At 40.8% G+C, this 25,665-nt stretch overlaps 2 protein-coding genes across 6 annotated transcripts in view; one reads left to right on the forward strand and one right to left on the reverse strand.

Annotated features, from left to right (window-relative positions):
- The window catches only part of LOC115760578 (kazrin), a 46,400-nt gene that overhangs the window by 11,818 nt on the left and 8,917 nt on the right, over window positions 1-25,665 (reverse strand). For all 5 annotated transcript variants that reach the window (XM_030701998.1, XM_030701999.1, XM_030702000.1 and 2 more), the window contains 2 exons: window positions 2,201-2,736; window positions 1,159-1,678 (listed from right to left, as the gene is read on the reverse strand). In XM_030701998.1, the coding sequence (XP_030557858.1) occupies window positions 1,159-1,678; window positions 2,201-2,314 (634 nt within the window). In that variant the 5' untranslated portion in view covers window positions 2,315-2,736. The remainder of the gene's footprint in view (window positions 1-1,158; window positions 1,679-2,200; window positions 2,737-25,665) is intronic.
- Window positions 4,873-6,524, forward strand: LOC115760580. Its single transcript, XM_030702003.1, has one exon. It carries the CDS (start codon window positions 4,900-4,902, stop codon window positions 5,440-5,442), a length of 543 nt encoding a protein of 180 aa, XP_030557863.1. The 5' UTR covers window positions 4,873-4,899; the 3' UTR covers window positions 5,443-6,524.

A 25,665-nucleotide genomic window follows, 5' to 3' on the forward strand; every position in this document is an offset into this window, starting at 1 on the left:
TTAGAAATAACATTGCAAAAGCAACTGCAGAGAGTGTCCAGTGAAGGCAGCTTAACATATCCTGTTCAATACCTGATGCAAATACTGTGCAACTGTTTGTGGCATATGCAAAAATACCTATGTAAATTCAGTTTTCCGAATTTGTAATGCAACAGACTCAAGACCATTTCAGCCCAAACTGCTTTACACAGTTGTATTCATTTGCCTCACGCAAATCATAATCGAAAAGCAATAGCACAGATACAAGGCATGCAGGAAATATGCCTAAATGCTATTCCTGTAATGGAAACCCATTTATTATGGTCCCTGTTTTCGATATGTGCTCAACGTAAACAAAGTTACTTTTCGGTAAGAATAACCAAAGTGAATGGTGTAATTAACATGTGGGAGTGGACTAGAAACAAGCAAGAGTGCACTAGTCGGGAGTGCCAGACTAAGAGGTACCCTGAACCCAAAGTTAAGCTGGCAAACATTGTAACTCTTTTTTACCTCTCTCGCCCTTATCCTATACTTTGTCCGATTTTGGGCACATTAAATTGTCCATATACCAAAGCGTAAGGCTCTATTGGGGTGAATAGAAGAGGTATCCAAAAAGTTAAGTTTTAGTTTGTATATGCTATACGAGAATCTATACTGGTTAATCTAGCTATGATAATTTTCGACCGTTGTTTAAAAAAATGGGATTAAACATCGATGAAGAAAAATGATAAATTCGTGGAAAGTTTGGTATTATATATTAACAATATTAACAATGTTCAGATCTTGTCCTGATCAAAATTATATTTAATTAATGGGCTTGGTAATGAATCCTGCTACACCTGTAACATTTGCACAAAAAACAACCTACCCTCTTTACCGAATTGCAAGGATACAGGACATCAAATTAAGGTACATATATGCAGAATTTAAATTGTTTTTTGTGTGGCAGATAGTGTAACAAAAGAGGACAATTTGTGACTATGGTTTATGGTCGTTCCCGTGCTGTGTCGCACATATATATATATACAATTGCAATATTTACATATATACGCATGTGTGCACATGTAAGTGCTTTAAGCCCCATTCAGCTGCAGCTGAGCTAATTGCGCCCACTCACATACCCACTCAGCTGGAATGTTATAGAAATGCATTTGGGGAGCGGGGCGGGCTGGCACTTACCGGCGCTGAGCTGGCTGCCGCTGGCGTTGACCTGGGCCAAGTGACCGGCGGCAATCAAATTTGAGTTATTCGCATGGATCATGGCTGCCGTGGATATTGTGGTGCCGGAGTTGGCGCTGCTACCATTCACTAATTGCGACTGTGGTAGACCAATCCCAATCCCAATCACCGCAGCTTGTGCTTGTCCCAATGTGTCGCCCTTGGCGGCCAGGCGATTCTGGTTGTCGATGGTCATGGGTGGCGTGAGCGTCTGATTGCTCCCATTCGAGCTGGCCGGGGAGCTGCTGCTGGTATCGGAGGCGGAGGGTGTCAGTTCCCGTTTGCCTGCCAGTAGGCTGGGCTGCTTTAAAGTGGATGGCGCTGCGCCTGCCGATGAAGTCGAGGAGGTGATACCACCACCAGCCGCCTGGCTGCTGCTGCTGCTGTTGTCCAGAGAAAGCACCGGCTTAACGGGCTTGTTGTTGTTGACGGACTTCTCTTTGAGCGCGCCCACACTCGAGTCCAGCGACTTGACAATTTTCTGCAATGTTGGACAAGCGTTTAATGAATGCAAGCACTTCAATTAGACAGCGTCTATGCATAAGTAGGATAGTAGAGATGTTCAAAAATAGAGAGACATAGAGAGAGACAGAAAGTGAGAGAGAGGCGGATAGAGGCTGATGTCGTACACGTGAGCTCTGTCGGAGTCCGAAGTCAATTAGTCAATGAAAATGTGTGAGCGGGGGGTAAATTGAAAAATTTGTGGAAAGTGGAAATGTGCCAAAACTTTTGCAAGCATAAAGTATAAGCATGTGAAAGTGGAACAGCGCTGAATGGCGAGTGGCATGCAAATTGTATGTTGACCCCTAACCCTAACCCAGCCCCCACCCCCAATCCCCCGCCTACCACCAGCGGCGCTAACAAGCAAATGAATGAGGCCCAATTAGGTTAAACATCAAGTGAATGGGGGGATATTTTTTTGTGGTTGTTGTTGTTGTTGTAGCGGGGCTGGGGCATGCAGGGTTGGCACTTGGATTGGTTGTGTTGTACTTGGTGTACTTACGGATTCGCCGAGCTTGTGCAGCGAGGCATTTATGCGATCCGGATTGCGTGGCGGCGGCTCTGGTGGCTCTGATGCGGCCATGGTTGGTCCGGCAGCCAGACCGTTTATTTGCATACCTCACACACAACTGAAGCGCTCCCAGTCCCAGTGCCCGAGAGCCAGAGCCAGTGCCTGTCCCAGTCGCAGTCGCTCTATGCTAGTTGCTAGTTGCCCAGATATTGAATACGAATGTACAAGTGTGCTGCGCCCGACCGCAAGTATTTCAACTGCCACAATTTGCACCATGCGCAGCCCGCTCTAACATTCTGACTACCATTACAAACAGACCCGAGGAAATACGTACACAGAGTGGGGAAGACAGAGAGAGAGACACACACCCGATATGCCGCAGATGTTGGCCGCTGATTCCGATGAATCCGATGATGATGATGATGTTTTCCTCTGTCCCAGTTCGAGTCCTTGCTTTTAATCCTTTTAATTGCTCAACTTTTCGTTTGATGATTTTCGTTTTCAGTAGCCGTCGACTGCGAATGCATCTGTAAATAAATGAAGAAGCTTTATTGAGCCATTTCTTTCCATAAGTTGCGGGCTCTTAAAACTCTTTATATATCTACCAGAAATACATATACAGTGGAAGGCATTTTAAGTTATTTATACTTTCTTTCAATAAACTAAAGAATTTTTGGAGTTTAACCTACAAAACCACGATGCGACAAAAAGAGATCTCCAAAGCTCCCCAAAAGCGAAACGTACAAAGCATCGATATATCGATACTTTTCACTTTAAAGCATCGAAGCCAATGCAGTACTTTCCGTACACAACTATCTCTTGTATTGCCGGGAGGTTCCTTCAACATCCTTTGTACTATTTGAGAGTATATACCTTAGTCGATTTTGATTTAAAACTCTTTTCGTACCCTTTTTACGGCTGGCTGTAAACACTTTATCGCAGTCGGACCTTATATGTGTGGGTATGGATGTAATCCACTGCTCATAACATCGGTTTTGAGTTGTTTCCACTCTTCTATGCATCCAGTTGCGTGTCAGGAGTCGGTTTTACTGTACTGCGTCCGGAAAATAGTAAATGTAAAAGCAGAACGCTTGTAATAGAAACGGTAATGGGTACCGCCAAATGGGTTAGGTTTAGGTGGGAGCATACAGAAGTGTTGATTTAGTACATATATATTATGTTAAGTGCTTTCCAGAAATAATTTACGGTAAAGCAATTTCAGTTTTATGCGCACACGATGTTCGGAGCCTTAACTATCAGTTGCATGCACCCATTTTATGAGCGCAGCTTGAGTATTTTACAAAATCGGCAAAAAGTTATGTTTTCATTAATATTTTTCATGCGTTAACTTAAACTTTTGACTGGAAAACATTTATGTTACTTTGCCCCCTACAATAAGGGCTTTCTACTTGCCACAACTCGATCGAATGAATAACAAAAAGTTTCGTTCAACAGTTCGACAACAATTGTTGGTGGATTTTCTTAAAATATATAAACTTATATAGCTTTTAACCTCTTATATAAACAAAATAGCACCATATATGAAAAAAATATATACAACTTCGAATTAAATTTCTGTAAGTGCCTCTGCTTATATTCGCGTGGAGTGGAGCTCTGAATTCAGATTTTAATCCGATTTAGCAAAAGGTAGAACAAAAAACAGACCATGACTGGTGTCCAGTTCACGTTAATCTTTTTTGTTGAGGTAAGAAAAAATGTTCACAAATAGCAGGCTTAGTAGCGTCCTCATATGCTGGTGACTGTCCAGCGGGCGGTGTTCAACCGGAAAGAGCTCTATCTTTGGTGCACCTTGACTGGAAACCACAAAAATATGGCTGGGATATGAGAATAACATGACCACAGCCACACACGCAGCACAGCTGCAAGTGAAGTCAAGCTGGGGAATCCCACTGCCTCAAATGGGACTAATGTGTTTTATGATGGTGAGCTGGCAGAGTGGGCGTCCATTCCCTTAACTGTGGAACAGCTGGAGGCGCCAGAGTGGGAGAAGTGAGCTTCGTTTGCATGTGGCAAAAACAGGAACCTTAATCATAATAATAACACACAACTTTTCGGTTAAATCCGAGCATACAGTTACATGCCCCTACCAAGGCATACATATCTATACTTGTGCATGTGTACATACATGTATGCAAACAAGTTCATTTCAACTAGGAACATTTATATCTGCAGTTTGTGAATAGGGTTGGGTTTTATAATACACAAGCTGGTTCATAATTGAAGCGTTCTATTTTCTGCACTATTTCAATTCTTCATTCTGAATATAATGGAAAATGTTGCTGGGAAGTATGTTAACAGAACAGGCTTTATATTACAGCATAAAATAGCTTAAAAATCATTTTGAAAAATGACTGTTCGCAGTGTCAGTGCTGAGAAACGTATATTGCTGTACTTGCAGGAGTTGCCACATCTTTAAGGCCCCAACTGTAGACTTAATATTTAACCTTGATTAGAATATACACGTATATATCAATAATAATTATTTTATATCTTTTTTTTTTTATTTTGTTAATTTTGATTTTTTATTTTTTTAAATTTATTTATATATAATATTCATTTTTATTGGAATTATTTTTAATGCTTATATTATTTTATTTATGATCACGGTAACCGTGTTGTCTTCCGTTAAAAATTTGGTTACTATTTGGAAAATTTGATCGAAATTAAATATGGAACTGAACTATAGCCAACTGTTCGATGATCTAGAAGTCTACGAAAATCGGGCGATTCAATACCCTTACATACCCTTACACGGCCCGCCCTTGCCTGTAATTAGGAAGCCCAACGAAGCCTTTTATGTACACCTCCAGGATGCGGTAAAGGAGCAGTATCCAGCGTTTGTTATGGCCTATCGACGCAAGTTTAACGCCAAGACCACGGAGCAGAGACACCAAAGAGCCAAGGAGCGCAGGAAGCAGTTCATTAAACAGCGCGTGGATCGAGTCTCTAGCAGATTAGCCTACGTGGCATTGCTGACCTCCGACTACCATGCTAAGCGGAACAACAGCTGGTTGGCGTTGCGGAATCACTCGGTGCAAGACATGCAAAAACATCTGCATAGATACGAGCTGAAGCTGATGGGGCGCGTGAGGCAACTGCGTGCCCATAATAAGCAGGTGCAAAAGCGCAGCGAGCTGTTGCGATATAGGAACTATCTGACACGCATTGCACTGCAGCACGACGAGAAACGGAAACGCATTGGAATATTTTAGGTGGAAATATATTCAGGTCTGTGGCAAACAGTCTCGCTCTGAACATATTTCCCACTAATAATTTCTATGTATTGTCCGGGTCCAGTAAAAACCATCAACTGGCAATGATGAGCTCAAAAGTTAAAGGACTTTTCAATGCGTCAAAAGTTCCAACATGAAACTAGCTCCAACTAAATCACTTGTCAACCTCTGACATATTCCGTTTTTGGCATGCCTCGTAGAAAAGCGCATAAAATCAGCTGCCTGGCAGCCACAAAGCCAAATGCCACTCCAGTGAATGGGGGTCAGGGCAATTTGCTTATAAATATGCTCGATTCAAAAGGTTCTCGCTGTAGTTTTTTGTGGCTAAAGTTTTCTCTCTGCAAAAAGTTTGCGTGAATGCATCAAGTAAGCCATAATTAGCCAGGAATTCGCTACACTCTCGCCCAGTGGTTGAATCCAGTGGCGATTATGGCTTTTTGGTTAAACACAAGTATTCCTCTTTATGGATTGAGGTTGGCAACCGCTCTTGTGCAGCGTCAAAGACAGTGCTCCAGCGTGTTCCCATCGAGCCCGGTGCACCGAAATCATGTGCACTCAAGTGCAATTTCATATGCATTCCAGCAGCTCGCAAAGCTCCTTTGAGCTGCTGGTATGCAAAAGTAACCGACAACTTGACTGTCTCAGGAACTTTGAAGCGTTCTTCTTAGTCTTTGGCATGTGCCAAGTTCAACTTAAATACTTGACCTGTTTGAAAACAGATTTAAACTCTGGCCTCCGCATGTTATTCAATTAAACACTAGACCCTGGAGTGTCGGATGTGTGCTCAGTGCTGTCAAGATCATAAGCATAATACAATTTGAACCCATGACAAAGCATTTATTTCAGTGTGGTGCAATTGAATTATATTCATTACACCTGGCAAAACATTAGTCTATAAATACTGTTATTTCTTTCCAAGAAAGAACTGCATGTGAATACCATTCGGTCCACTGAATTCTATAATTATAATTAAGGCAGGCAATCCAAAACTTGTTAATGTAGTCTTAAGAGTGAGATTGAATGAGAATATAGAATTACAGATTTGTGCTTGGCAAGAATATTAAAGTATCTAAAGGAATCACAACTGTAAAATATATATAAGAATGAAAAGCTAAAACTCTTTAAATGGTTATATATTTTCTCTCAACTTTTGTGATCAAAATTGAATGGAAAAGGGGACATATTTTGCCAACACAAACTTTTCTTCTCAGGGGAATTTTCTTATACATTTAAGATGTTTAATAAGAAAGCATGAATATTTGCTATAAACATAAATCCACATCGAAAAACTATGTTTAGAAAAAGTGTAGTATTATTTTGAATAGAGTCAGCATAAAAAAGTCATACACGAAAAATGATGCATATGTTGGACTTCTTCAGCTTTTACAGTAATAGGATAGGGCGGAATATAAACAGATCTATTTGAATCTGCACACATGTGCCAATGTATCTAAAGCCCCTACTGACTGCCTGTCAGCCTTAGGGATCTAGTTGTTCAGTTGGTGCCAAAAACAAATGCGGATATTTTGTGAATAAATGCGCCGTGTTACAAATAGCTGCAGCATTTGTTGGTCCTCTCGCTTTTTCGAGCTGTCGGTGTCCTCCCATTGAAATGACGCTGTCATGATGACACTTGACAGCCAACAGAATTTAATTGGAAATTAATTAGTTAAGTAAACTCATTCACTTCATTTCCGATTACAGCGCCAAACCATGTGCCAACTGCATGGAAACTTTTCGAGTTGCGCCATCCAATAAGCTCACCGATTTGTTGACTGACAGTAGCTTTTGCATATCACAACTGAAAAGCACAAACAGCATTTTATTTGGTGAATAACACCATAAATCTAACGTCGCAGTGAGTCATAAATATGTTTCGCCATGATTCACTATGCATAGGAGCCCCAGCACCTACATCCATGTATGGAGCTGTGTGTCTCGGTGCACAGTTTTAATATTAATTTCCCTTTGGATAGCTGCTACGACTCGCTTTTTCGTACCGCACGGAAACAATCTAAAACAACAACCGAGCGAAAAGTTTAAGTACTTCGATTAGCTGTCCAAAACACGTCAAAGCCAAACGAAGAACATTAACAACACACTGATTTTATGTTGGCCCAAGGGCTGAACATCATTGATATGCAAATTGTATTGCAGGCTTCAGCATATTTCACAACGTTAACTTGCCGAGGACTTGCTGAGGCTGAGGCGCCTGGGCTAATGAATTGTATTTAACATATTTGTTGCTTGTATATTCATTGGAGAAAGGCAAATGAAGTTGTTTGCCTAACTTAACTTTTTGTTGTATTAAAACTTTGCGAAGGCACAGTCACTTTTCACAGTGACTATTCACAATGGTTTAGTGTTGAAAAATGTATATTGCTGCTCTTAAGAGTTGCCACCTTGTTTAATGCGTGTGCCATTATGCTAAGCCTTCTAATAGAATGTTTTAACCTATTGTCAAAGAGGATATTTAAATAAACATTATGAATAGTTAAAAATGGGAGTGTACATGAATATGTTACAGGCAGAAGAAAGCTTTCCGACTGCATAAAAAATATATATGCTTTATATATATGCAACAATAGTCAAATGGATGCAACCATTCCTGTCTTCTCTGTCCGTTAGTCTGTATCTTCAGACTATTGAAACGAATCCATAATTTAAACCATCGATAACTCGCCACGTTTCCATGAATTAATCTGAATGTGCTTTTTACAGTACATACATATTTCAGAGTTTTTCGAAATGTGAACTTCTCATCAAGTACTTAAGTGGAATTGGACTCTACTACTGGGTAACTTCTGGTCAAGTATACTGCACTTTTGGCTTTTTATTATGGCTTTGTGGCATGCATTATCTGTGATTCATTCACATTGGCTGCAATACCTGCAGAGCACTTCAGCAGTACCCGCCCGCAGATTTGTTCAACCGAACTAAAGGTAAAGTTTGCGTTGAGCAACTCATTTAGTTTGCAATTAATTAGTGGCAACTGGCAGCGGTTGGGGCCACCAACTAAAACGCGTGTGTACAGGGTGGAGTTTGTGTTTTTCATTAAAAACTAAATAGATGTGGCTTCAGCTCGTTTGTTGTTGTTATTGTGTTGGCACGGCAAGTTTGGAAAGCGGTTTCCGGTTCCGGTTCTGCTCCAGCTACAGCTGCAGCTCGTAGGCAGCTTTGCGAAGCCTAACAAAATAACAGCAAAAACGAAAAACAAAAAGTGCTGCATACTGAATATTTTTATGGGCGCGAAATGAAAATGCTTGAAATGCTTGACCCAATTGGCAGCAAGTGCTGATGGAAAAACATGCAAAATATTTACCCCACAGCGCATGAGGGGAGGCTCATAACGCCGCATAATCTTGGGTCAGTAAATGATTTTGCCATTAAAATGTTTGCGCATGTGTGTGTGTGTGTCTGTGAAAGAGAAGGGCTTTTTTGTGATAAGTAAAAGTTTCTTTTTTCTTGCGGCAGCTGTGTGCGAGGTTTTCTGTGCAACAACGCGGTCTCAGGCCCCCGAGACCTAACCCTGTACTTACACAATTTGATAACCTACTTTCAGAATTGTCTTGTTATTGTTGTTGTTGTTGCTCTTGCTGTTGCTGTTGCTTGCATCGTGTTTGGGTTGGCAACATTAAAAATTTACACATAATGACATTGAGGCACACTTTGAGCAGCAGCTGGAAGACAGCACAAAGCGCCCGCTGCTCGGTACTCGGTGCACGGGGCACGGGGCACATTCGCTCTCGCACTCATGTCCTTGAGCTTATGTTTTTGTTTGGCATTAAGAGCATGTCGAGTCACCAAGTGCGTGGGGACACTTACACACAAACACACAGTAGAAGGGGGCAGCAGCAGCAGCAGCAGCAGCAGCCGTCGGGTCAGATACAGGAAGGTGCGTGGCTTTACACTGTGCAGCCTACAAACTGTGTCTACGTTTTGTTACTTGGGGGCAGGAACCGGGAAACGGAACCCGGCACGGATGTATGAGCCCTTTGTTACCATGTTCGGTTGGCTATCTGTAGGCTGTGGGCGTGGCTTGGGCGTCAGTGCGCACAGCTTGCCACTTGGGAAATACTTTAAGTCCTTTGCCTTAATAGCCCTGCCTTTTTAAGTTCTCGTCTCTGCCTCTCAGCCCCTTGATGGCGTTTTCATTTCTTTGGTTTTTTGCTGCTGCCGCCGCTCGGTTGAATTATTGTCATGCGATTTATTACGCGCAACGGGCGACGCTCTGCTGCTGCTGCTGCCGCTGTCGCTGCTGCTGTTCCACATGGCGTATGCGTAACAATAATTGTAATAAAATGCAGGTTATATTTTGCCTGTGGCTTCACTCCGGCGGCACACGCATAATGTAGTGCGGCATTGCTTGGCTCCACATGCTCCTTATTGCTCTTTAACATGGCTATGTAATGCTGAGATGCATCTTCGTACATATTTAATATGCAAGCAGATATACTTATATTCATATGCATTTATTAAAGGGTATACGAAAAATTGACCTGTCTTCGGCTGTGTCAACACTTATTGCTCTTTTGACATAACTTGTTTCCCGCTTGTCAACTGTCGTGTACCCAGGTGTCAATTACATGCCCGCCGATTACCATCAGACACTATTTTTTCGACAAGCGGCAAATCATATAATTAGAGTAAATTGCGGCCCTGATTCACAATAAAGTAATTAGAATGTGAACAATATTTGGGAAACGCAATGTAATACTTAATGCTAAGGCAAAGGGTGCTACCAGGATACATTTCAAAGAAAATATACTTTCAATAATAATGAGATAATAATTATAGACTATTTCAAAAACTTTTCATTATTACACTTACAAGTGGACGCAGCAGAGAAGAGAGATCCCGAGTGATTAGATTGAAAATGGAGTCATTGTAGCAAATAAGATATATTAGTGAAGTAAGCACAATTAATTTTTGGTTTATTATTTGTCGATTATAATTGGAGATTTCTAAGCAGAATGACGAGCCGAATCTTTGAGTACACACTTTTTTAATCAGAATGCGGATCTGATTCTGTCAGTCTCTTCTTCTAGCTCTAAATTAATAGATATGTTGCAAATAATATTTTTATAGCTGACGAAATCTTCAGTATTTGATTGTCAAGTAGCTATCGATCGAAAGCCGAATTCTTCTATGAAAACCATTTGTTTTTGAGCACAGTCTTTAGGAATTTCCTCTAGACAAACGTGTTTAAAATGTATATTTCGAAGAAAACACAGCAATCAAAATACTTTAGCATACAATCAAGAGTATTTATTTCTCGACAGCTGTTTTTCTTCTTTTCTCACTTTTCTTTTTAATTTCTGCTTCTCCGTTCGAAAAGCTTAAAGCGCATCGCGTATGTCGCATTTTATGCTGACACCAAATTGGGTCCACCCGTTCTCACTGTCAATAAGCAAGACTTGAAAATTTCCCTTATTTTTCAGCGGTCTTTCGGCACACTCACAAACACACACACGCACACACAGAAGGCAAATATTGACCGAATTTCGGCGAATTTGGCCATGTTTTTCGTGTTGGTCGCTTTTGTCGTGTGGTTTGTGGTGTGTGAATGTGTGTGTGCGTGTGTGTGCGTGGCTTTTGTCGCTGTTTTCATTGTCTGCGGCATTTGCCTAAAAGTGAGTGCGTAAATAACGCATGAAACCCCACACCAATGCAATGTGTGTGTTTGTAGAGTATATGTATATCAGAAAATTTACCTTCACAATGTCCACAAATGCAACGTTAATTGTTGTTATTGTATTGCGTACTGGGTGGAAACTTTTGTGGTTTTTGCCAAACTTGTTTGTTTTATTGACGCTCAAAAGCATCCACTTACACACACACACACGCACAGACAGAACGCACGCCTACACGCGTTGAGGTAGACGAGTGTGTGTATATGTATATAGTACACACATGGATACGCTTATAGGCAGACTCGAGGGTATACGACGACGAACCGTGTGGCCACAGGCACGTCCTATACGGCGTATAGCTCGAGCGTCACTGAGCGCCAGCAGCCGCCATCGGACATTTTATTGCCTGGCGCCAGATCCGAGTGGGAGAGTCCTTGGCATTTGGCGAGCTGACGTCACTCAAAGCTCCGACTGCAGCCGAGTGCACGGTGGAATGCAGGGCGCCTGCGTCGAGGCGAAGCTTTTAAAGAGCCAACGTCGTCTCGGACGTAGCCATCCATCCACTCGGCTCCCTCGCCAACATACACAAGTGTTTGTTTACGTTTTTACTGATGTTGCTGGCCGGGCACTCCGGCTATACGCAGTCTGATCCCTGTCCCTATGCCTCGGCTGTAGCATAAGACGAAGGTCACCATCGGCTGCTCAGCATCGTCATCGAGGCGGACTTTAAATGGCAATGCAAAATAAATTTAGGCTGTGTTGCCTTCGTCTCGTCCTTTAGAGGGTATTCTCATTTTGTCGCGAATTGTGTAACGCACGGAAATAGACCTTGTTGTTGAAGATATCTTAACCAAACTTGGAAAAGAACTTGTCAACTTTTTTTTGCACTAATATTCTATAGTACTATATGATATGATGTGGCTCCTTTGGGTAACAGTGGTAAAGTGTTTGTATAAAAGCACTTCTAGGTAACTGTATTCATTCTTCGGCGTGCTGGAAATATCATGTCTTTCTCGCATTTGCCTGCAAGTGACTTGCAGATACTTTTACTCAGCTGCTGCTCCAAGCAGCCCAATTAACCAGGACGTAAGTACGAGCTCACAATCAGACGAAAGCAGAGATATTTTACGAGCTGCCAGCATTGTCCTGACAACAAATTGAAATAGCAGAAGCACATTCCTTTGCATTTGCAGCAGAACAATCCTCAATTAAATCTAAAGCCTGAGTCCCATGAGAGTTGCATGAAAGTGGAGCCCACAAGGCATGTACTCAAATGGAAGCATAGTTTTAAAACAAACTATGAAGTGCCTAACTGAGTCAGGTTTTAAATAGATTAACATTTTAGCAACAAATCCAACAGATACATTTCGCAGTCAAGCTGTAAGCTGTCTCTCGATTTTTTCGCACTCATTGTATATGTTATGTGTTTTGTGCTCATTGTTTGCCTTCTTGAGCTCTGCAACTGTCCCTCTATCATTTGGGTTCGCCACTCGATGTCATTGTTGCCGCTCCTTTATCCATTGACTTGGCAGCCACAAGTGATTGTGTGGCAAGTTTCGATGGGTCTATCGGGATAGATTGAATAACAATGCTTACTCATAGACACAATTGAAGTTGTCGACACCTTCACATGTTATCTTAACAAGTTCATAAGCCAGGCATGAAGTGAATTATTTATAATGCTTAAAATATTCTTCCAAAACATATAATATTTGAGCCTGACAATGTTGACGAATAATATTGATGCAAGGCGTCTACCTTAGCACAAAAATATATTGTCTGAATAATAAATTCCCATTTCGTTATTTCAATAAATTTCAGATTTTGTTATTTACATTTTTCAAAGCAGCTGTTCAAAATTGCCGTTTAAATTGTTCACAATCAAACTGAACTGACAAATATAATATAGAAAAAATATGAATTTACAAAAAAAACTTGTTGGCTTTGGTACTTGTACACTTTAATAATAATATACTACATTAAAATAGCGGTTCGCTTTGTCCACAGATTTGAGTACAACAAATTGGGTACTCTTTAAAAGTCCTTAAAAGCTAGATTTAATATTTCAGAAATGAATTGTTGGTATCAGTCAGCTCTTAGCAGAATCAATAAAAATAGGTTGAAAGGCAGAAGTTATGCATAAATGCAATGGACTGAATAGGGCTGCAAATTAAATTAAAATGTTTGTACAGGATATTCGTATTGTCTATTCGATCTCAGATACTCTATCAGCTGAATTGACCAAACAAATATGAAATATAATATAATATTATAGACTGATAATATAATTATATATAACAATTTAAAAAAGAATATAGTGTATAATAACAACTTAAAATAAGCTAAGCATTTAGAATATTTTATATTAAATTTCTTTCCTTACAATGATTGATATATTTCAAGCACTCTTTTAATAATTGAATTCATATTTGTTAATATATTTATTGCAGTGATTAATATTAAACGTTAGGTTGCCCTCTATGTACACAACTACACACACTCACATATACACATATAAAAGCACTTCAAATCAGCAGGTGGGGTATATACAAGTCGAGATACTTTAAGCGCTCTTGCTTTTATGATATATTCCAGCAATTCAGCTTGCATTGAAATTGAACAAACTAATTTGATTTGTTTGCAGAGATACGCAAGCGACTCAGTAATTAGTTGGTTGGTCTGGCCAAATACATGCGCACATACATGCTCGTTTCGTCTGTGCAAATACGCCGAGTATCTACAGATACGCCTTGTCCATTGCATGCGTTGGCTGGATGAGTGGAGGATGGATGGATAGATACATGGACGTATATGAAAATGAGGCTGGATGTCTAATTAAGCATAGTGCCTGCTGTGTATTGTGGATAGTTTGTGTTACGGAGTGCGTTCATAATCCGAGCATACCTGGCCTGAGTGCGTGATTACCATATACAAATATCTTTGTTATGTACGTTATGTGTTTCTGTGTGTGAGTGTATGAGTTTGTGAATGTGCAAGAGTGACATCCATTGTACTGTCATGGCATATCAGAGCTGCATTCAGGCGACAGCCCCAACTGGATGCTTACAAAATGTTATCAACTGAATGTCAAACTTATTTTGCCCATTGTCAACCGTTTTTCACAAGCGCCTAATAAAAGTTTATCAACATGGCCGGGCATCATCTTGATGGAGCAAAACGTGAGAACATTGAACACAACTTTAACACACACTCACACTCCAGCCTAAATTTATATGTGTATGAATTTTATTTTTATCGACTAGGCAGATGCTGTGAGTAGGAAACAGCAGCACAATATGAACTTCATATAAGCTTGATATACATATACATAAACAAATACGTATATGGATACTTTTATGTATAAGCAATCGATTGATGGCCGCACAGAAGGCGGGCTCATTCATCTGGCTAGGCTACGCCTATAATATGCACACATACACAAAAAATTGATAAACTGATAAATATGGAAACTATTCGTCACAGTTGGCCCCTCAAAAGGTCTTCAGACACTTCGAGCAACATTTTCGCAATGCAATTTACGGCTCAGTTGTTAGTCAAATGTGACTGAGCAGCAATTGTCGCAGCAAGTGTTCCATAAACCTAGGGGAGAGACGTGCAAGCCGTTTCTCAATTGAATTTCAACAAAGTAGAAATAATAGGATTAACGAGAGAAACCAATAGACACCCTGTACTATATAAATGTGCTTTAAAGAGACGAGTATAGTTTCATAAAACAAAGGAGAACTCAATCGGGTGACAGGTATTTGAAAATAGCCCCTAAATAGCACCAGCTTACAGTAGGAGCATTAATAGAGATTTCACTATTTTAGAATACAGGGAAAATATAATCTCTTTGAATGACTTAACAAAAGAAATTACCTGGTCAAAGAAATACAAAGAAGCTTTAATTCCCATCATGCAGCTGAGCATTTGCCCTGTTTCCATACATTTTGTGAGCTGACGACTTCTCGGTTGCTGGTCCGACGCAAAGCAAAGTTATGTAAATGCGTTTTTTTTTGGACTTGACCACTTTGAGCAGCTTTTAAGGCGCTGACCAGTTGTGAATTCAGGCAACCCTTTGACAGCGCTACTTATAGGGTATTAGAAAAGCTGACAAAAGCAGCAAACGTGGCCAGAACAAGAACGGGGGACCTCACTCCACAGCATTTCGAGCTCAACTTCCACTGCGATTGTCGCTTGCAACTCCTCAACTAAAATGGATGTGGATGCAATTGTCTATTCTGCTGTCTCTCTCTCTCTCTCTCTCTCTCTCTCTCTCTCTCTCTCTCTCTCTCTGTGTGTGTGTGTGTGATGGTGTATGTGCTTTGTCAAAGATCTGATGCGCTGCCAGGCAACCGCATCATCCTGCTCCAACTCATGCTCCGCTTTGTGGAACTACAAGCGAGTTGCCCGTGCCTCTGTCGCTTTGTAGAACGGGCATGTTTATCAATGTTGTGCGCTTATCGCCGACAGCCGCCATTTTCTCTGGCGGAAATGGGCACTGGCAGCCCACGACATTGGTGTTTGGCCGTAGGAGAAGGGGAGAGCGGTTGGCGGTGGCTGGCGTTAGCTTGACAACTTATTTCAACATCTTGTTGTTATCCGTTGTGCGCTTCCTATTTTCATTTATTGGCAAAACTTTTTGCACAGATGTGCGAAAACAAGCACAAGGTATTGTGTATATATTTGTGTGTGTGTGTGTGTGTGTGTGTTTGTGGGTGTGTGTGTGGGTGTGTGCGCGGGCGTGTGTATATTGCTGTCGGCAAAGTTTTGGCATTGTTCAAGGAAAACCCATACATAAATAAGCATGCATATAATATACGCATCCACAAATAAAAAACCCGTTTGTGTGTGCGCTTGCGAAATATTTGCACAATTTATTTTTATTAAAATTCCCTATTCAAATTCTCAAATTCTCTGCACTCAAGACATAGTCGAGGACCAACTTAAATAAGCTGGCAGCAAGAAGCCATCCAACTGTTGCTAGAGTCAAAGGATGACATATGTTGCATGTGCCTTCAGATGAGAGTCAAATGTGTCTCTGCATCATATGCCACTCGGCAATTTAGTGAACGGATTATGTTCTTAGCACAAATGTTGCCGAATTTAGTGTCAGGCTTATCTCTTAACGAGAGATAATCTCTAGAGTCGCTCTTAGAAAATTGAATCAACTCGAATAATGAAAGTCAGAGGCAAATATCAACTAAACGTTCGCATTCGCAAATAACTAACAAAATATGCCAGTATATAAGCAATTAAAATTGTATTAGTTTCTTGATTATTTTCCATTTATATACACATCATTCGGCAAAGTTTATTTCTGCCTGACCACAATTTGAATGTATAGAATATTTAGAATTGAAAGAGCAGTTTTTGGCTCTCTGAATTACAAACAGGGCAACAACATTATCCTCCCACAAGTGTGGATGGGCACAAAGTGGGAGGTTGCATAACTAAATAATTTGATTAATTACGATTCATGATATGTTTAGAAGTGCAAATTTATTAAGCTACTGATTAAGTTAGGTCATTGATCAAATGCATATTTTATTTACATGTTGTTGTGAGTTACATATGTAAATTCTTGTTGTGTGTTATATATGTAAATTAAATATATTTTATACACATGTACAATGTTTCATATATTAATAAGCCTCGGCTTATCTCGCCGCAATTTATGGGCATTTGCAATTGATTGCATTTTTTTAAGTCCCCTCAGTTTTTTTTACATATTCTTGCCCCTTTAAGCATAAGTTTTTGCGTAGTTCTGGCCATTCTTTGTCTTTCTATTGCGACAGTGGAAAATTAATGGAAAAGCAAACTTGGAAAACGACGAGTCAGGAACTAAAAGTACAAGAACAATTATTTGTATTACGTATACGTTGTTTAGTTGGCGCTCTTGTGTGTTTTGCCGGATATTGCTAAACGGTTTATCGCACTTGCTAGCCGAGGGGCGCTTCGACCGGAAACAGCGATATATTATTAATGACCATAAGGCAGTTGGCATGGTAGCCAGCACCAGCCAGAGAGAGAAACAAAGAGCGAGAGAGAAGGATAGAGACCACTCGAAGCTGCGCACAATGCGGCGTATGCGCAATATACATATATTCAGTTTTATATTTTATTACCGATACCCAGCGAGTTATAAATATTTACCCAGCCCGCATGCTTGGCGCCGCATTTGTAAAATCGCAATATTTTGGGCAGCCTTAGGTTTTGGCTGTTGTTCCAGATCCAGATCCTTGTCCCCATTTGCGCTATTTGAAGGCAGGCAGGCATTCGCATTCCCCTTTGAGCGCTTATTGTAAAGCGCCTTAATAAGATTTTATTGCGCCGAGTCACGGGTTGTGCCCGTTTCAGTCCAACGTACGTGTTTGTGTACAACTGACGCAGATAATAAGTTCCATTCAGGATGGAATAGAGAGAGAGAGCGGGCGGGATACGTTGTTCATCCGTTGCTTGGCTTCTTTTTGGGTCCTTTTGTGTTGCCCGCCCTGGCCATCAGGGGTGCCCCGCCTCATAAACAGGATAATGACTGACCGTTTTGAACACCTACCCCACTTTGGGACAGAATTGGCTATTTGGGATTTCATTTTGTATGCCGTCTGTGGTTATGTTTGCGGCTATTAGCGTCCAGTAATTAATATGCCCCCGACTTAAGCGTGAAAACATTTAAATGCAGCACAAACTAGTTGATTTAGGAAAGCAATTTGTGGGTTAAACTTAAATTTCTATGCATTTCTATGTAAATTCATGTAGATAAATCTTCAGCAAACCCAACAAGAGAAACGGAATATTTCAAGCTCTGAGTACGCTACTTAATACTCGTTTATGGTTTGTTGCCTTTTTGCACTGACATTGACAAGATAAAATATGATGAGGATAAAATAAAATGTAAAAAAAGGAAAAACACAACCACGATACAATTTCATGTATTCTTCATAAAAGCATTTTACAAATATTATTGCGCAAAATTTTTGTGGAAACAGGGAACGTGCGTCCGCAGTTTATAAGCTGCTGTACACACGTACACACACACACACACACACACGCACACATATGTTTATAATCGTATATGCTTGCTATACTTATGGATATATGTGTAAGCGAAAAATCTATTTTATTTCGAGTGGGAAATACGAAACTGATGCAGTCAGCCTTTAAGCTACTTAGCCATATGTCAAAAAGAAAACTATTTTTCGATTGGGACACACGTTATAAATAAAATATTAAGCGAAACGAGTTTTGATTGCGATTTGCCATTTGCTAAGAAAGAACAACAATTTCTCAGCTCTTCAGTAAGTATTTCGATGTCCGACAGTATTGTTTAAGATATTTGTAATTCTGTCTGTCTAGAATAAGATTTAGTTGCAAGTTAGGCAACAGATTAAAAATTTTTTTATATCTGTTTCAGGAGTAGCTGCAGTTTACGCAGGGAGGTGTCGAAAAGCGAAGGGAGCTGCTGTTAAGCGGATTGTTGCTATTAATTTCAAAAGTTTAAAAAAAATTCACAAAATTCAAGCCAAACTTAACTGAGCTGAATGAGAGTTAATAATTTGAATATTGTGAAATAAAATACATCTGATTTTCAAATGAGATTCCTTTGACAATCGTGATTAAATTTGATTCGTCTGTCTTATGGAAATCCAATTTCACTTTTTCCTGCAGCCAGCATTAATCTGAATTATTGCGGGCTTTTTTGAAAAACATTAACGAGTTTAAGCCCGAGTGCATATATGGGAAGTAGGTTGACAGACTTTTTGACACGGCCGCGTATGAAAATATTTGCTTAAATAAATGTTCGGTCTGCTCCGGCGTGCATGGAAAGCTGTGCGGGTATAGTTTTTCATGAATCTGTGCAGGAATTCCGCTCTAGCATGCCTTTTTATTTGACGCATAAAAACCACAATGTGAGCTTTTAGTTCCGCGGCACGTCGACCCACAAGCGTATATACGCAAATTAATAAAAAAAAAAGTAAGTAAAAGCAAAACTTCTCTAGACAACAGTGTTGTGCAGGCTCTATTTGACATTGTCTGCCGCTGAAAATGTGACCATAAATGCGGCAGCTAACGCCAGGATACCCTGGGATGCACTTAAGATGTCACGAAACTGCAGCCACAGTTGCCGCCGCAGTGGCAGCCAGTCGAGGCGTCGCTACATGAGCAGCTGCCACATGTGGCACTCAACCTGTTCAGCCGAAGCTCTAGTTGCCAGTGCTGGCTTCTCCTTTTACTGGCCAATAACTTTTCTGTGCCCGCCTAAGTTGGCTGTGCTGTGTGGTCCAAACTGCGACAGTTGAACTTTTATGAGCGCCACCGCTTAGTTCTTGGCCTGACACTTTATGGCCCCGCCGAAGCTACCCCCACAGATACCAGAGTCTTTGTGTATTCTGTGCAGCCATATAGACTGTAAACGCATTGCAAAGGATCCCTGTTGCCATAAAAAATAAACGGGATGCAATGCTACACTGGTTCGATGTGTCCTGAAAGAAAGTTGGGCTCAGCTTATGCTGAAAAAATTGATTTAAAGCGCTTTTAAAGAAGTTAGCACAAGTAAAAGCTGTCCAATTGGGAGTGCCGGATTGGAAGATACTCATTCGAGTCCGATCGTTAAGATCGTATATATCACAGCGCACGGATCTTCAATGTGTTTTCTCAATTCTGCGGAATGAAGTTAGTTATATTCGAAAACAACAACTTTTAAGCTCTTGCAGCATATGTGGAACGAACATATATATCTAAAGTTTCTAGCGATTCAGCTGGTCGCTCTAATCAAGAATGTATATTCTACTTAATGAGGCTTAGATGACTTCTTCAGCCTGTAATGTACGCATGTACAAAACTATATACCCTTTTTACCCAGTTTGCATGGATGCAGGGTATAAAAACATTTGCTGCCTTTCGGTTTGCACCCAACTAAATTGATGGCGTCGCAATCACAGAAGTTGACCCGGTCAGAGCATCGATCTAAACTCGGTCAACAAGCAAATGATGTGTGCCAGAATATGGGAAGTGGAGCAGGTGTGCGTGTGTGTGTGTGTGTGTGTACTTAGTAGCACAGCGCACATTTGTAGCCACTTTTGCTGATTCGCTTGTGACCAAGCAATAGTTACATAAATTACAAGTACGCGTAGTATAAAAAGGCGGAGTCAAGTCACCAGGCCACACTTAATGCTCCACTGTTCCACATACTCAGAAGTGTGCATGAGTGAGTGCTCGGCTCTTTGACAGCGCTTGCGGTTGCCTTCCTAATCCTTTTCCACACTGCACACACGCATATGTATATTTTGTATGCTGATTTTGTGTTTGACTGGCTTAATGCGTACACTTTGAGCTACTTTGTTGTGGCACAGCTGTAACCGCATTGGGAAAAACTCTCAACTACAATAAGCCACAAGAGCCCAGAACACAGAACGCACACAGAAGCTCATTAGGAGTACCTGCAGAGCTGAAGACGAATCGATTTTGTTGTGTGTCAAAGTCGAGGCTGGAATTTATATTAACTCAATGTGTTACATCTTGTCAAAGTGGCCACACTTACACAGGGCATCAAAGCTAAGATTTTAAATTAAGCATTGGCAATCATTGGCAATGAATGAAAAGAGTATGAGTCGAAGGACATTTTTGACACCTTAATGAGCCGATGTCTGTGTGTCTGCTAATATAGCTAATATAAAAAATAAATACCTATGGTCTACGTCTACGTATAACAAACGCCAGTAAAGTTCACATCCTTTAAAATTCCACACTTCTGCGAATCACAAACATAGCTGAAAACAGGGTATCTCATTATCGCGTACTCTTGTTGCGTTCTTCTGGCTTCTGTCAGTTACAGAGCATAGTAACAGAAATTGTAAAAATACGTGTTTTACAATTACTCGGAAATAGTCTCACGTATTTCAGTTGTAAACCGTGACGATTGCCATAAAAATACGCTGAGCTGTTTGCTGATGGCGTTGGCTCCTTTTTTGGGCAACCATTGCAGATGTCGTGACTGAAATGCCAAATTGATCCAAATTAAATGCTTCGACTTACCTCAGCTAGTTGTTAAATACGACAACTTCACAACTGTCGCCAAGGTTTGAAAGTAATAATAAAAAGAATTTGAAAACCAATTAGAAAACAGACCTGCTTCATTTAAAGCATTATTGCAGCCGAGTATTCGAAGCTGTGTAGCTGCAGCTTAACGCACACTGCAAATCCAATCAAATGTGAACGCTGCGCTTTTTCATAGCCTACCCCCAGGCGCTCTGGTGTCCTGGACCAAAGCACAGCTGGTCCATGAACATCCAGAAGAAAAGATTTAACTTGTCTGTCGTGCTGCTCAGCGTAAACAAAATTATTTCCAGCTGCGTTGCTCTTGCTTTGTGCAACATTTAATTGGGTTTTCTAGCATATTAGATTTTCCATTCTCATCTTGGTGGTGTCTCCCATTCGTCCCAGCCAGCCTACACTCCGACATCAGCATAAATTTGAATGCAAGTGCATCCAAGCCAGGCTCTCGACTGCAAACTTTAAGCTCACAATACTTGCAGCTGCTCTTCGCATCGAAATTTAAGATACGCACTTTTGTGCACTGTTTGTATCTGTGTGCAACGCAATGCAGATTTTTGCGATACTCGAATGTCAGATGTGAAATTCAAGAACTTTCAAGCATAAAAACAAAAGACAGCAGCCAAAGCATACGAGCAGAAAAAATACAAATACTGAAGAGCGTAAAACAATTCTCTGAATGCAAATTTTATGACCCGACCAAACAATGCGAATGCAAAATATCCAAAGAACGACGCATAAGGCTGGTGCAGTTGTAGAACTCTGCCACACTGTCGGATACTCTGTAAAACGTATTTTTTATGAGTTGGGTGAGCTTCTGAAAGGCTTACAGCTCGTTTGATATATATATATACACTCAAGTTCTTGAGAAATCTCAAAAATGATTTAATGGATTGGGAACGTATTTCAAAATGAATTCAAGAAAACTCGAGGAATTGATTCGAGGAGGGCATTTGATGACATATTTTCAGGTACATATTTATAGAACTCTGCTAATTTTACAGGTAAATCGAAATTTGTTCAAAATATTTAAATCCTTATTATTGATATAATAAAAGCATTCAAAACTACTCTCTAGGACTCATTTGCGCAAATATTTCCTAAATTTCTACTTAAACATCAAGTTTTTATCAACAGATTAATTTAAATGAGCTGTCAATGTTTTTTTTTATATTTATCTTTAAGCAATGCAATATTAAATTGCAAAATAGAATAGTCGATAAATATAAACTGCTTCATTCAAGCACTCATTAACGGAGAACAGAGTATGGTAAGCCAAAGCCACGTCGATTCATTTTCATATGCGTATCCTGGATACCTGTTTACCCTCACATCACACTCACACACGCGCACACACATTCACACGCACACGCACACATGTGTGGCATGGAACACGTATCTCAGATTTTTCATGCATTCAGCAGGCAATGCCAAAACTTTGCCTGGCCCGTCCCCCTCTGCGCCGCAGTTCGCCCCTCAGCTGGGAAGCTGTCACTGGGGCTGTCAAGTTGCCTTGTGCAATTGTCATGCTCTCTCGCTCTCTTTCCCTCTCTTTCTCTCTCTCTCTCTTGGCAACTCTTGGAGAACACACTCTGCCTCCGCTCTGCCTGTCAGCGGTTGTAACTCTATTTGTGAGCATCCGTTGGAGAATTTAATAAGTTGGTCGCATCATCATTATCATTATCGCCATCAGCATTACGTTTACCTCGAGTGTAACCGGTTTGCCGTACGCATTTGCCATTTTTACCTGTTCCTCCTTCCATTGTGCCTCCTCTTCGCGTTTTGTCATTCAGCGACTGCAACTGCGACTGCGACAGCACGTTTTTCATGTGCGCCATTTTGTAAGTGGGTTATTTAGCGTAAGTAATGCAATAAGTCTGTTAGTTTTCATATTTCCTGCCGTCTGCAGCTGCAACTGCATCTGCGTGTAATCCACGGCTATCCGGAGTCTTGACTGCCAAAAAAATAATATAAGAACGGAGCAAAAGCAAACTTTTTGCACGGCACAGAAACAGAAAGATGATACGGCCAAACTGAATTAGCACGGCACGAATCTGCTCGCTCCGGAGCTGGCTGCTCCTGGCAGCCGCTGAGGATGGATGGCCAACTGGCTGGCAAGCTTTTGTGTCCCGGGCAACACTCGCGCGCGAGCTCTTTAATTCATCGCAAGGAATTTTAATTCATTTTGCGAAACTCACTTTAAGCAGATTACCAAAGTTAAAGCTAACGTTGCACGCGAATGGCAAAGTGCTTCTAATGGTCAATTAACTAAGTGCAGCTGCTCTTCCATTTCAACTCGAGCAGTTTTTCCTTCAGCCACAAGTTACGTCTGGAGCATCGAGTACGAGTACTTGTTTTTTTTTTTTTTGCCCATTGCTGCTACAATCCGTAACGCTTCCATCTGACTTTTATCAGCTTCCTTCTTCCTTTTGACTTTTATCAGCTTTTTTTGGCTTTCATATTTCGTCTGACGGACTGTCCGATTTAATTGCATCGCAACTGCGAATTGCCGAGCTATGCAGATGCAGATGCAGCATTTGCCAGCTGCTGGCAAAATGTCATCGGAAATTGGGCGTTACAGATGTCAATGCAGGACTTACAAATAAAGAAATGTTCAACTGTGTCGTATCTATTCATATAAAACTGTTTCGAATAATTGACTGACTGTCTGACTGACAACTCATGCCGTAAGAGTTGAGAGACTGAGTTATGTGATGGAAAATTAATGGAAATTAGTTCAACTTATCCTTATAAAACTAATCTAAACCGTTAAATAGAGACTTGTTCTTTCTTATATGAATATATATTTTTGAATACCACCTTACTATGCGATTCTCATCAATTCAAGTAAGTCCCACGGGTTTTCATGATTTGATTGCAGCACATTTTTGCCACTGACATTGAATGCTTGCATCACATTGTGCTTTTGATAAACTCCAACTTAATAAATAGAATAACCTGAGTATTTCGTAGATTTTCCATTAAATGCAACGAAAAAGGTGAACTTATTTAGCTGACAGCAAACAGTTTTACAACTTTTTTTGTATTAAACTTTTTCTCCAATTTAATTTCTCAAGTTTCAGTTAAGCGGTTCCTCCTGTCGCTATATATATATATATATTTAGCTTTTGTATTTGAAAAATACAAAGCCAAAATGCAAAGTTCTATGATAACTTTAGCAAAAAATTCAAGTCGATGAAAAAAAAAATCAACTGCTTCTCAGCTCGGAGTATTTAATGTTGACTTGAAACAAATGCATATTTTGGAGAACATTTCACGTAATTTGAGAGAAAATTAATTGTTTACGCTTGAAGCACCCTGTAGGTAAATGTAGCTTGAACAAAAAACTTATGAACGTCTATTATTGCAGCGAAATACGACATAGAGGCATGGTCTTATATGGTGGCTGGCAGTGGAAATAATTTTGGTGGAAAACCGACCTACCATAAAGAGAAACGACGAAATGAACGCGTACGTGACAATAAAATGAAATGTGTAAAGGCTGACTGTGGTGAGAGACGGGCAAGGGGAAGCTAAGAACGTGAGTATGGACTCTGCCAGAGACAGAGACACAGACCAGAGACAGAGATCAGAGACAGAGACCAGAGGCACAGACCAGAGACAGAGACAAGGAGACACATTGCTGTGTCGCTTGTTTGTGGCTGAAGCTTCAGTTGCCACTTGCAACTGCCACACGGCCGCCCAGTTGCCAGCGCCCAGTTTTCATAAGCGGAGCAAAGAAAAACAGCGAATTGCGAATGCAATTTGACAAATTTATTTGCAACGGCAGCAGCAAACGCGACTTGAGTGCAGATACAAAAGCGGAGAGTTTTGTGTCTGTGTGTGTGTGTGTGTGCCTGACAAGTACATATAATACATATTGTGCACACAAATAACGAAATGCAACTTCTTTAATATTGTAGCATGCTACATATGAAGCAGTACAAAAAAAAAATAAGAAGATGATAGAAATTTGCCAAGTTCCGGCTTGCGAAAAGTTATATGCAAATGGCAACTGAGAGAGACCCGATTTGTGGCATAAGGAAGCTGCACGAAATCGAGTTACTCCGCCAGCCAGCACGATTTTAATAAAAAGTATGGAAGAGCATCAGTCGCTGGCAACGTCACCTGTTGCAGATGTGCAGGTGCAAGTGCAACTGCAACTTGGAGTCTGCCGGCACATGACTGTGAAAAATTCATTCAAAATGTGCTCCAGAAGCACGGATTAGACACACTCAATTTCCTATTCCATTTTCCTGTTGCTGAGCCACACTAACGCCATCCGGGCTCGATACTGGCGAACGCTCCCAGAATTCCCATTACTCCGTTTCGGAACGCGCCGGCTCTATCGGCATTTCATATATGTATGCCCCTGGCTGCATCTGCATCTCTAGACGCGCAGCTGCGGCTGCCGGAATTAATGCCTCGCCCGAGGCAGCTGTCTCCCATTTCCCAGTTCCCATTTTCCTGCCAGCTAACGTGGCAGGTGCACATTACACGACATTCCTCGGGGCTG

This window comes from Drosophila novamexicana, unplaced genomic scaffold, assembly GCF_003285875.2.
Source record: "Drosophila novamexicana strain 15010-1031.04,08,12 unplaced genomic scaffold, DnovRS2.1 tig00000462-arrow-pilon, whole genome shotgun sequence".
Lineage (NCBI taxonomy): Eukaryota > Metazoa > Arthropoda > Insecta > Diptera > Drosophilidae > Drosophila > Drosophila novamexicana.

Excerpts from the sequence above, each read along its gene's own strand:
- LOC115760580 (XM_030702003.1), top strand. The coding sequence starts at position 4,900 with ATGGAACTGAACTATAGCCAACTGTTCGATGATCTAGAAGTCTACGAA.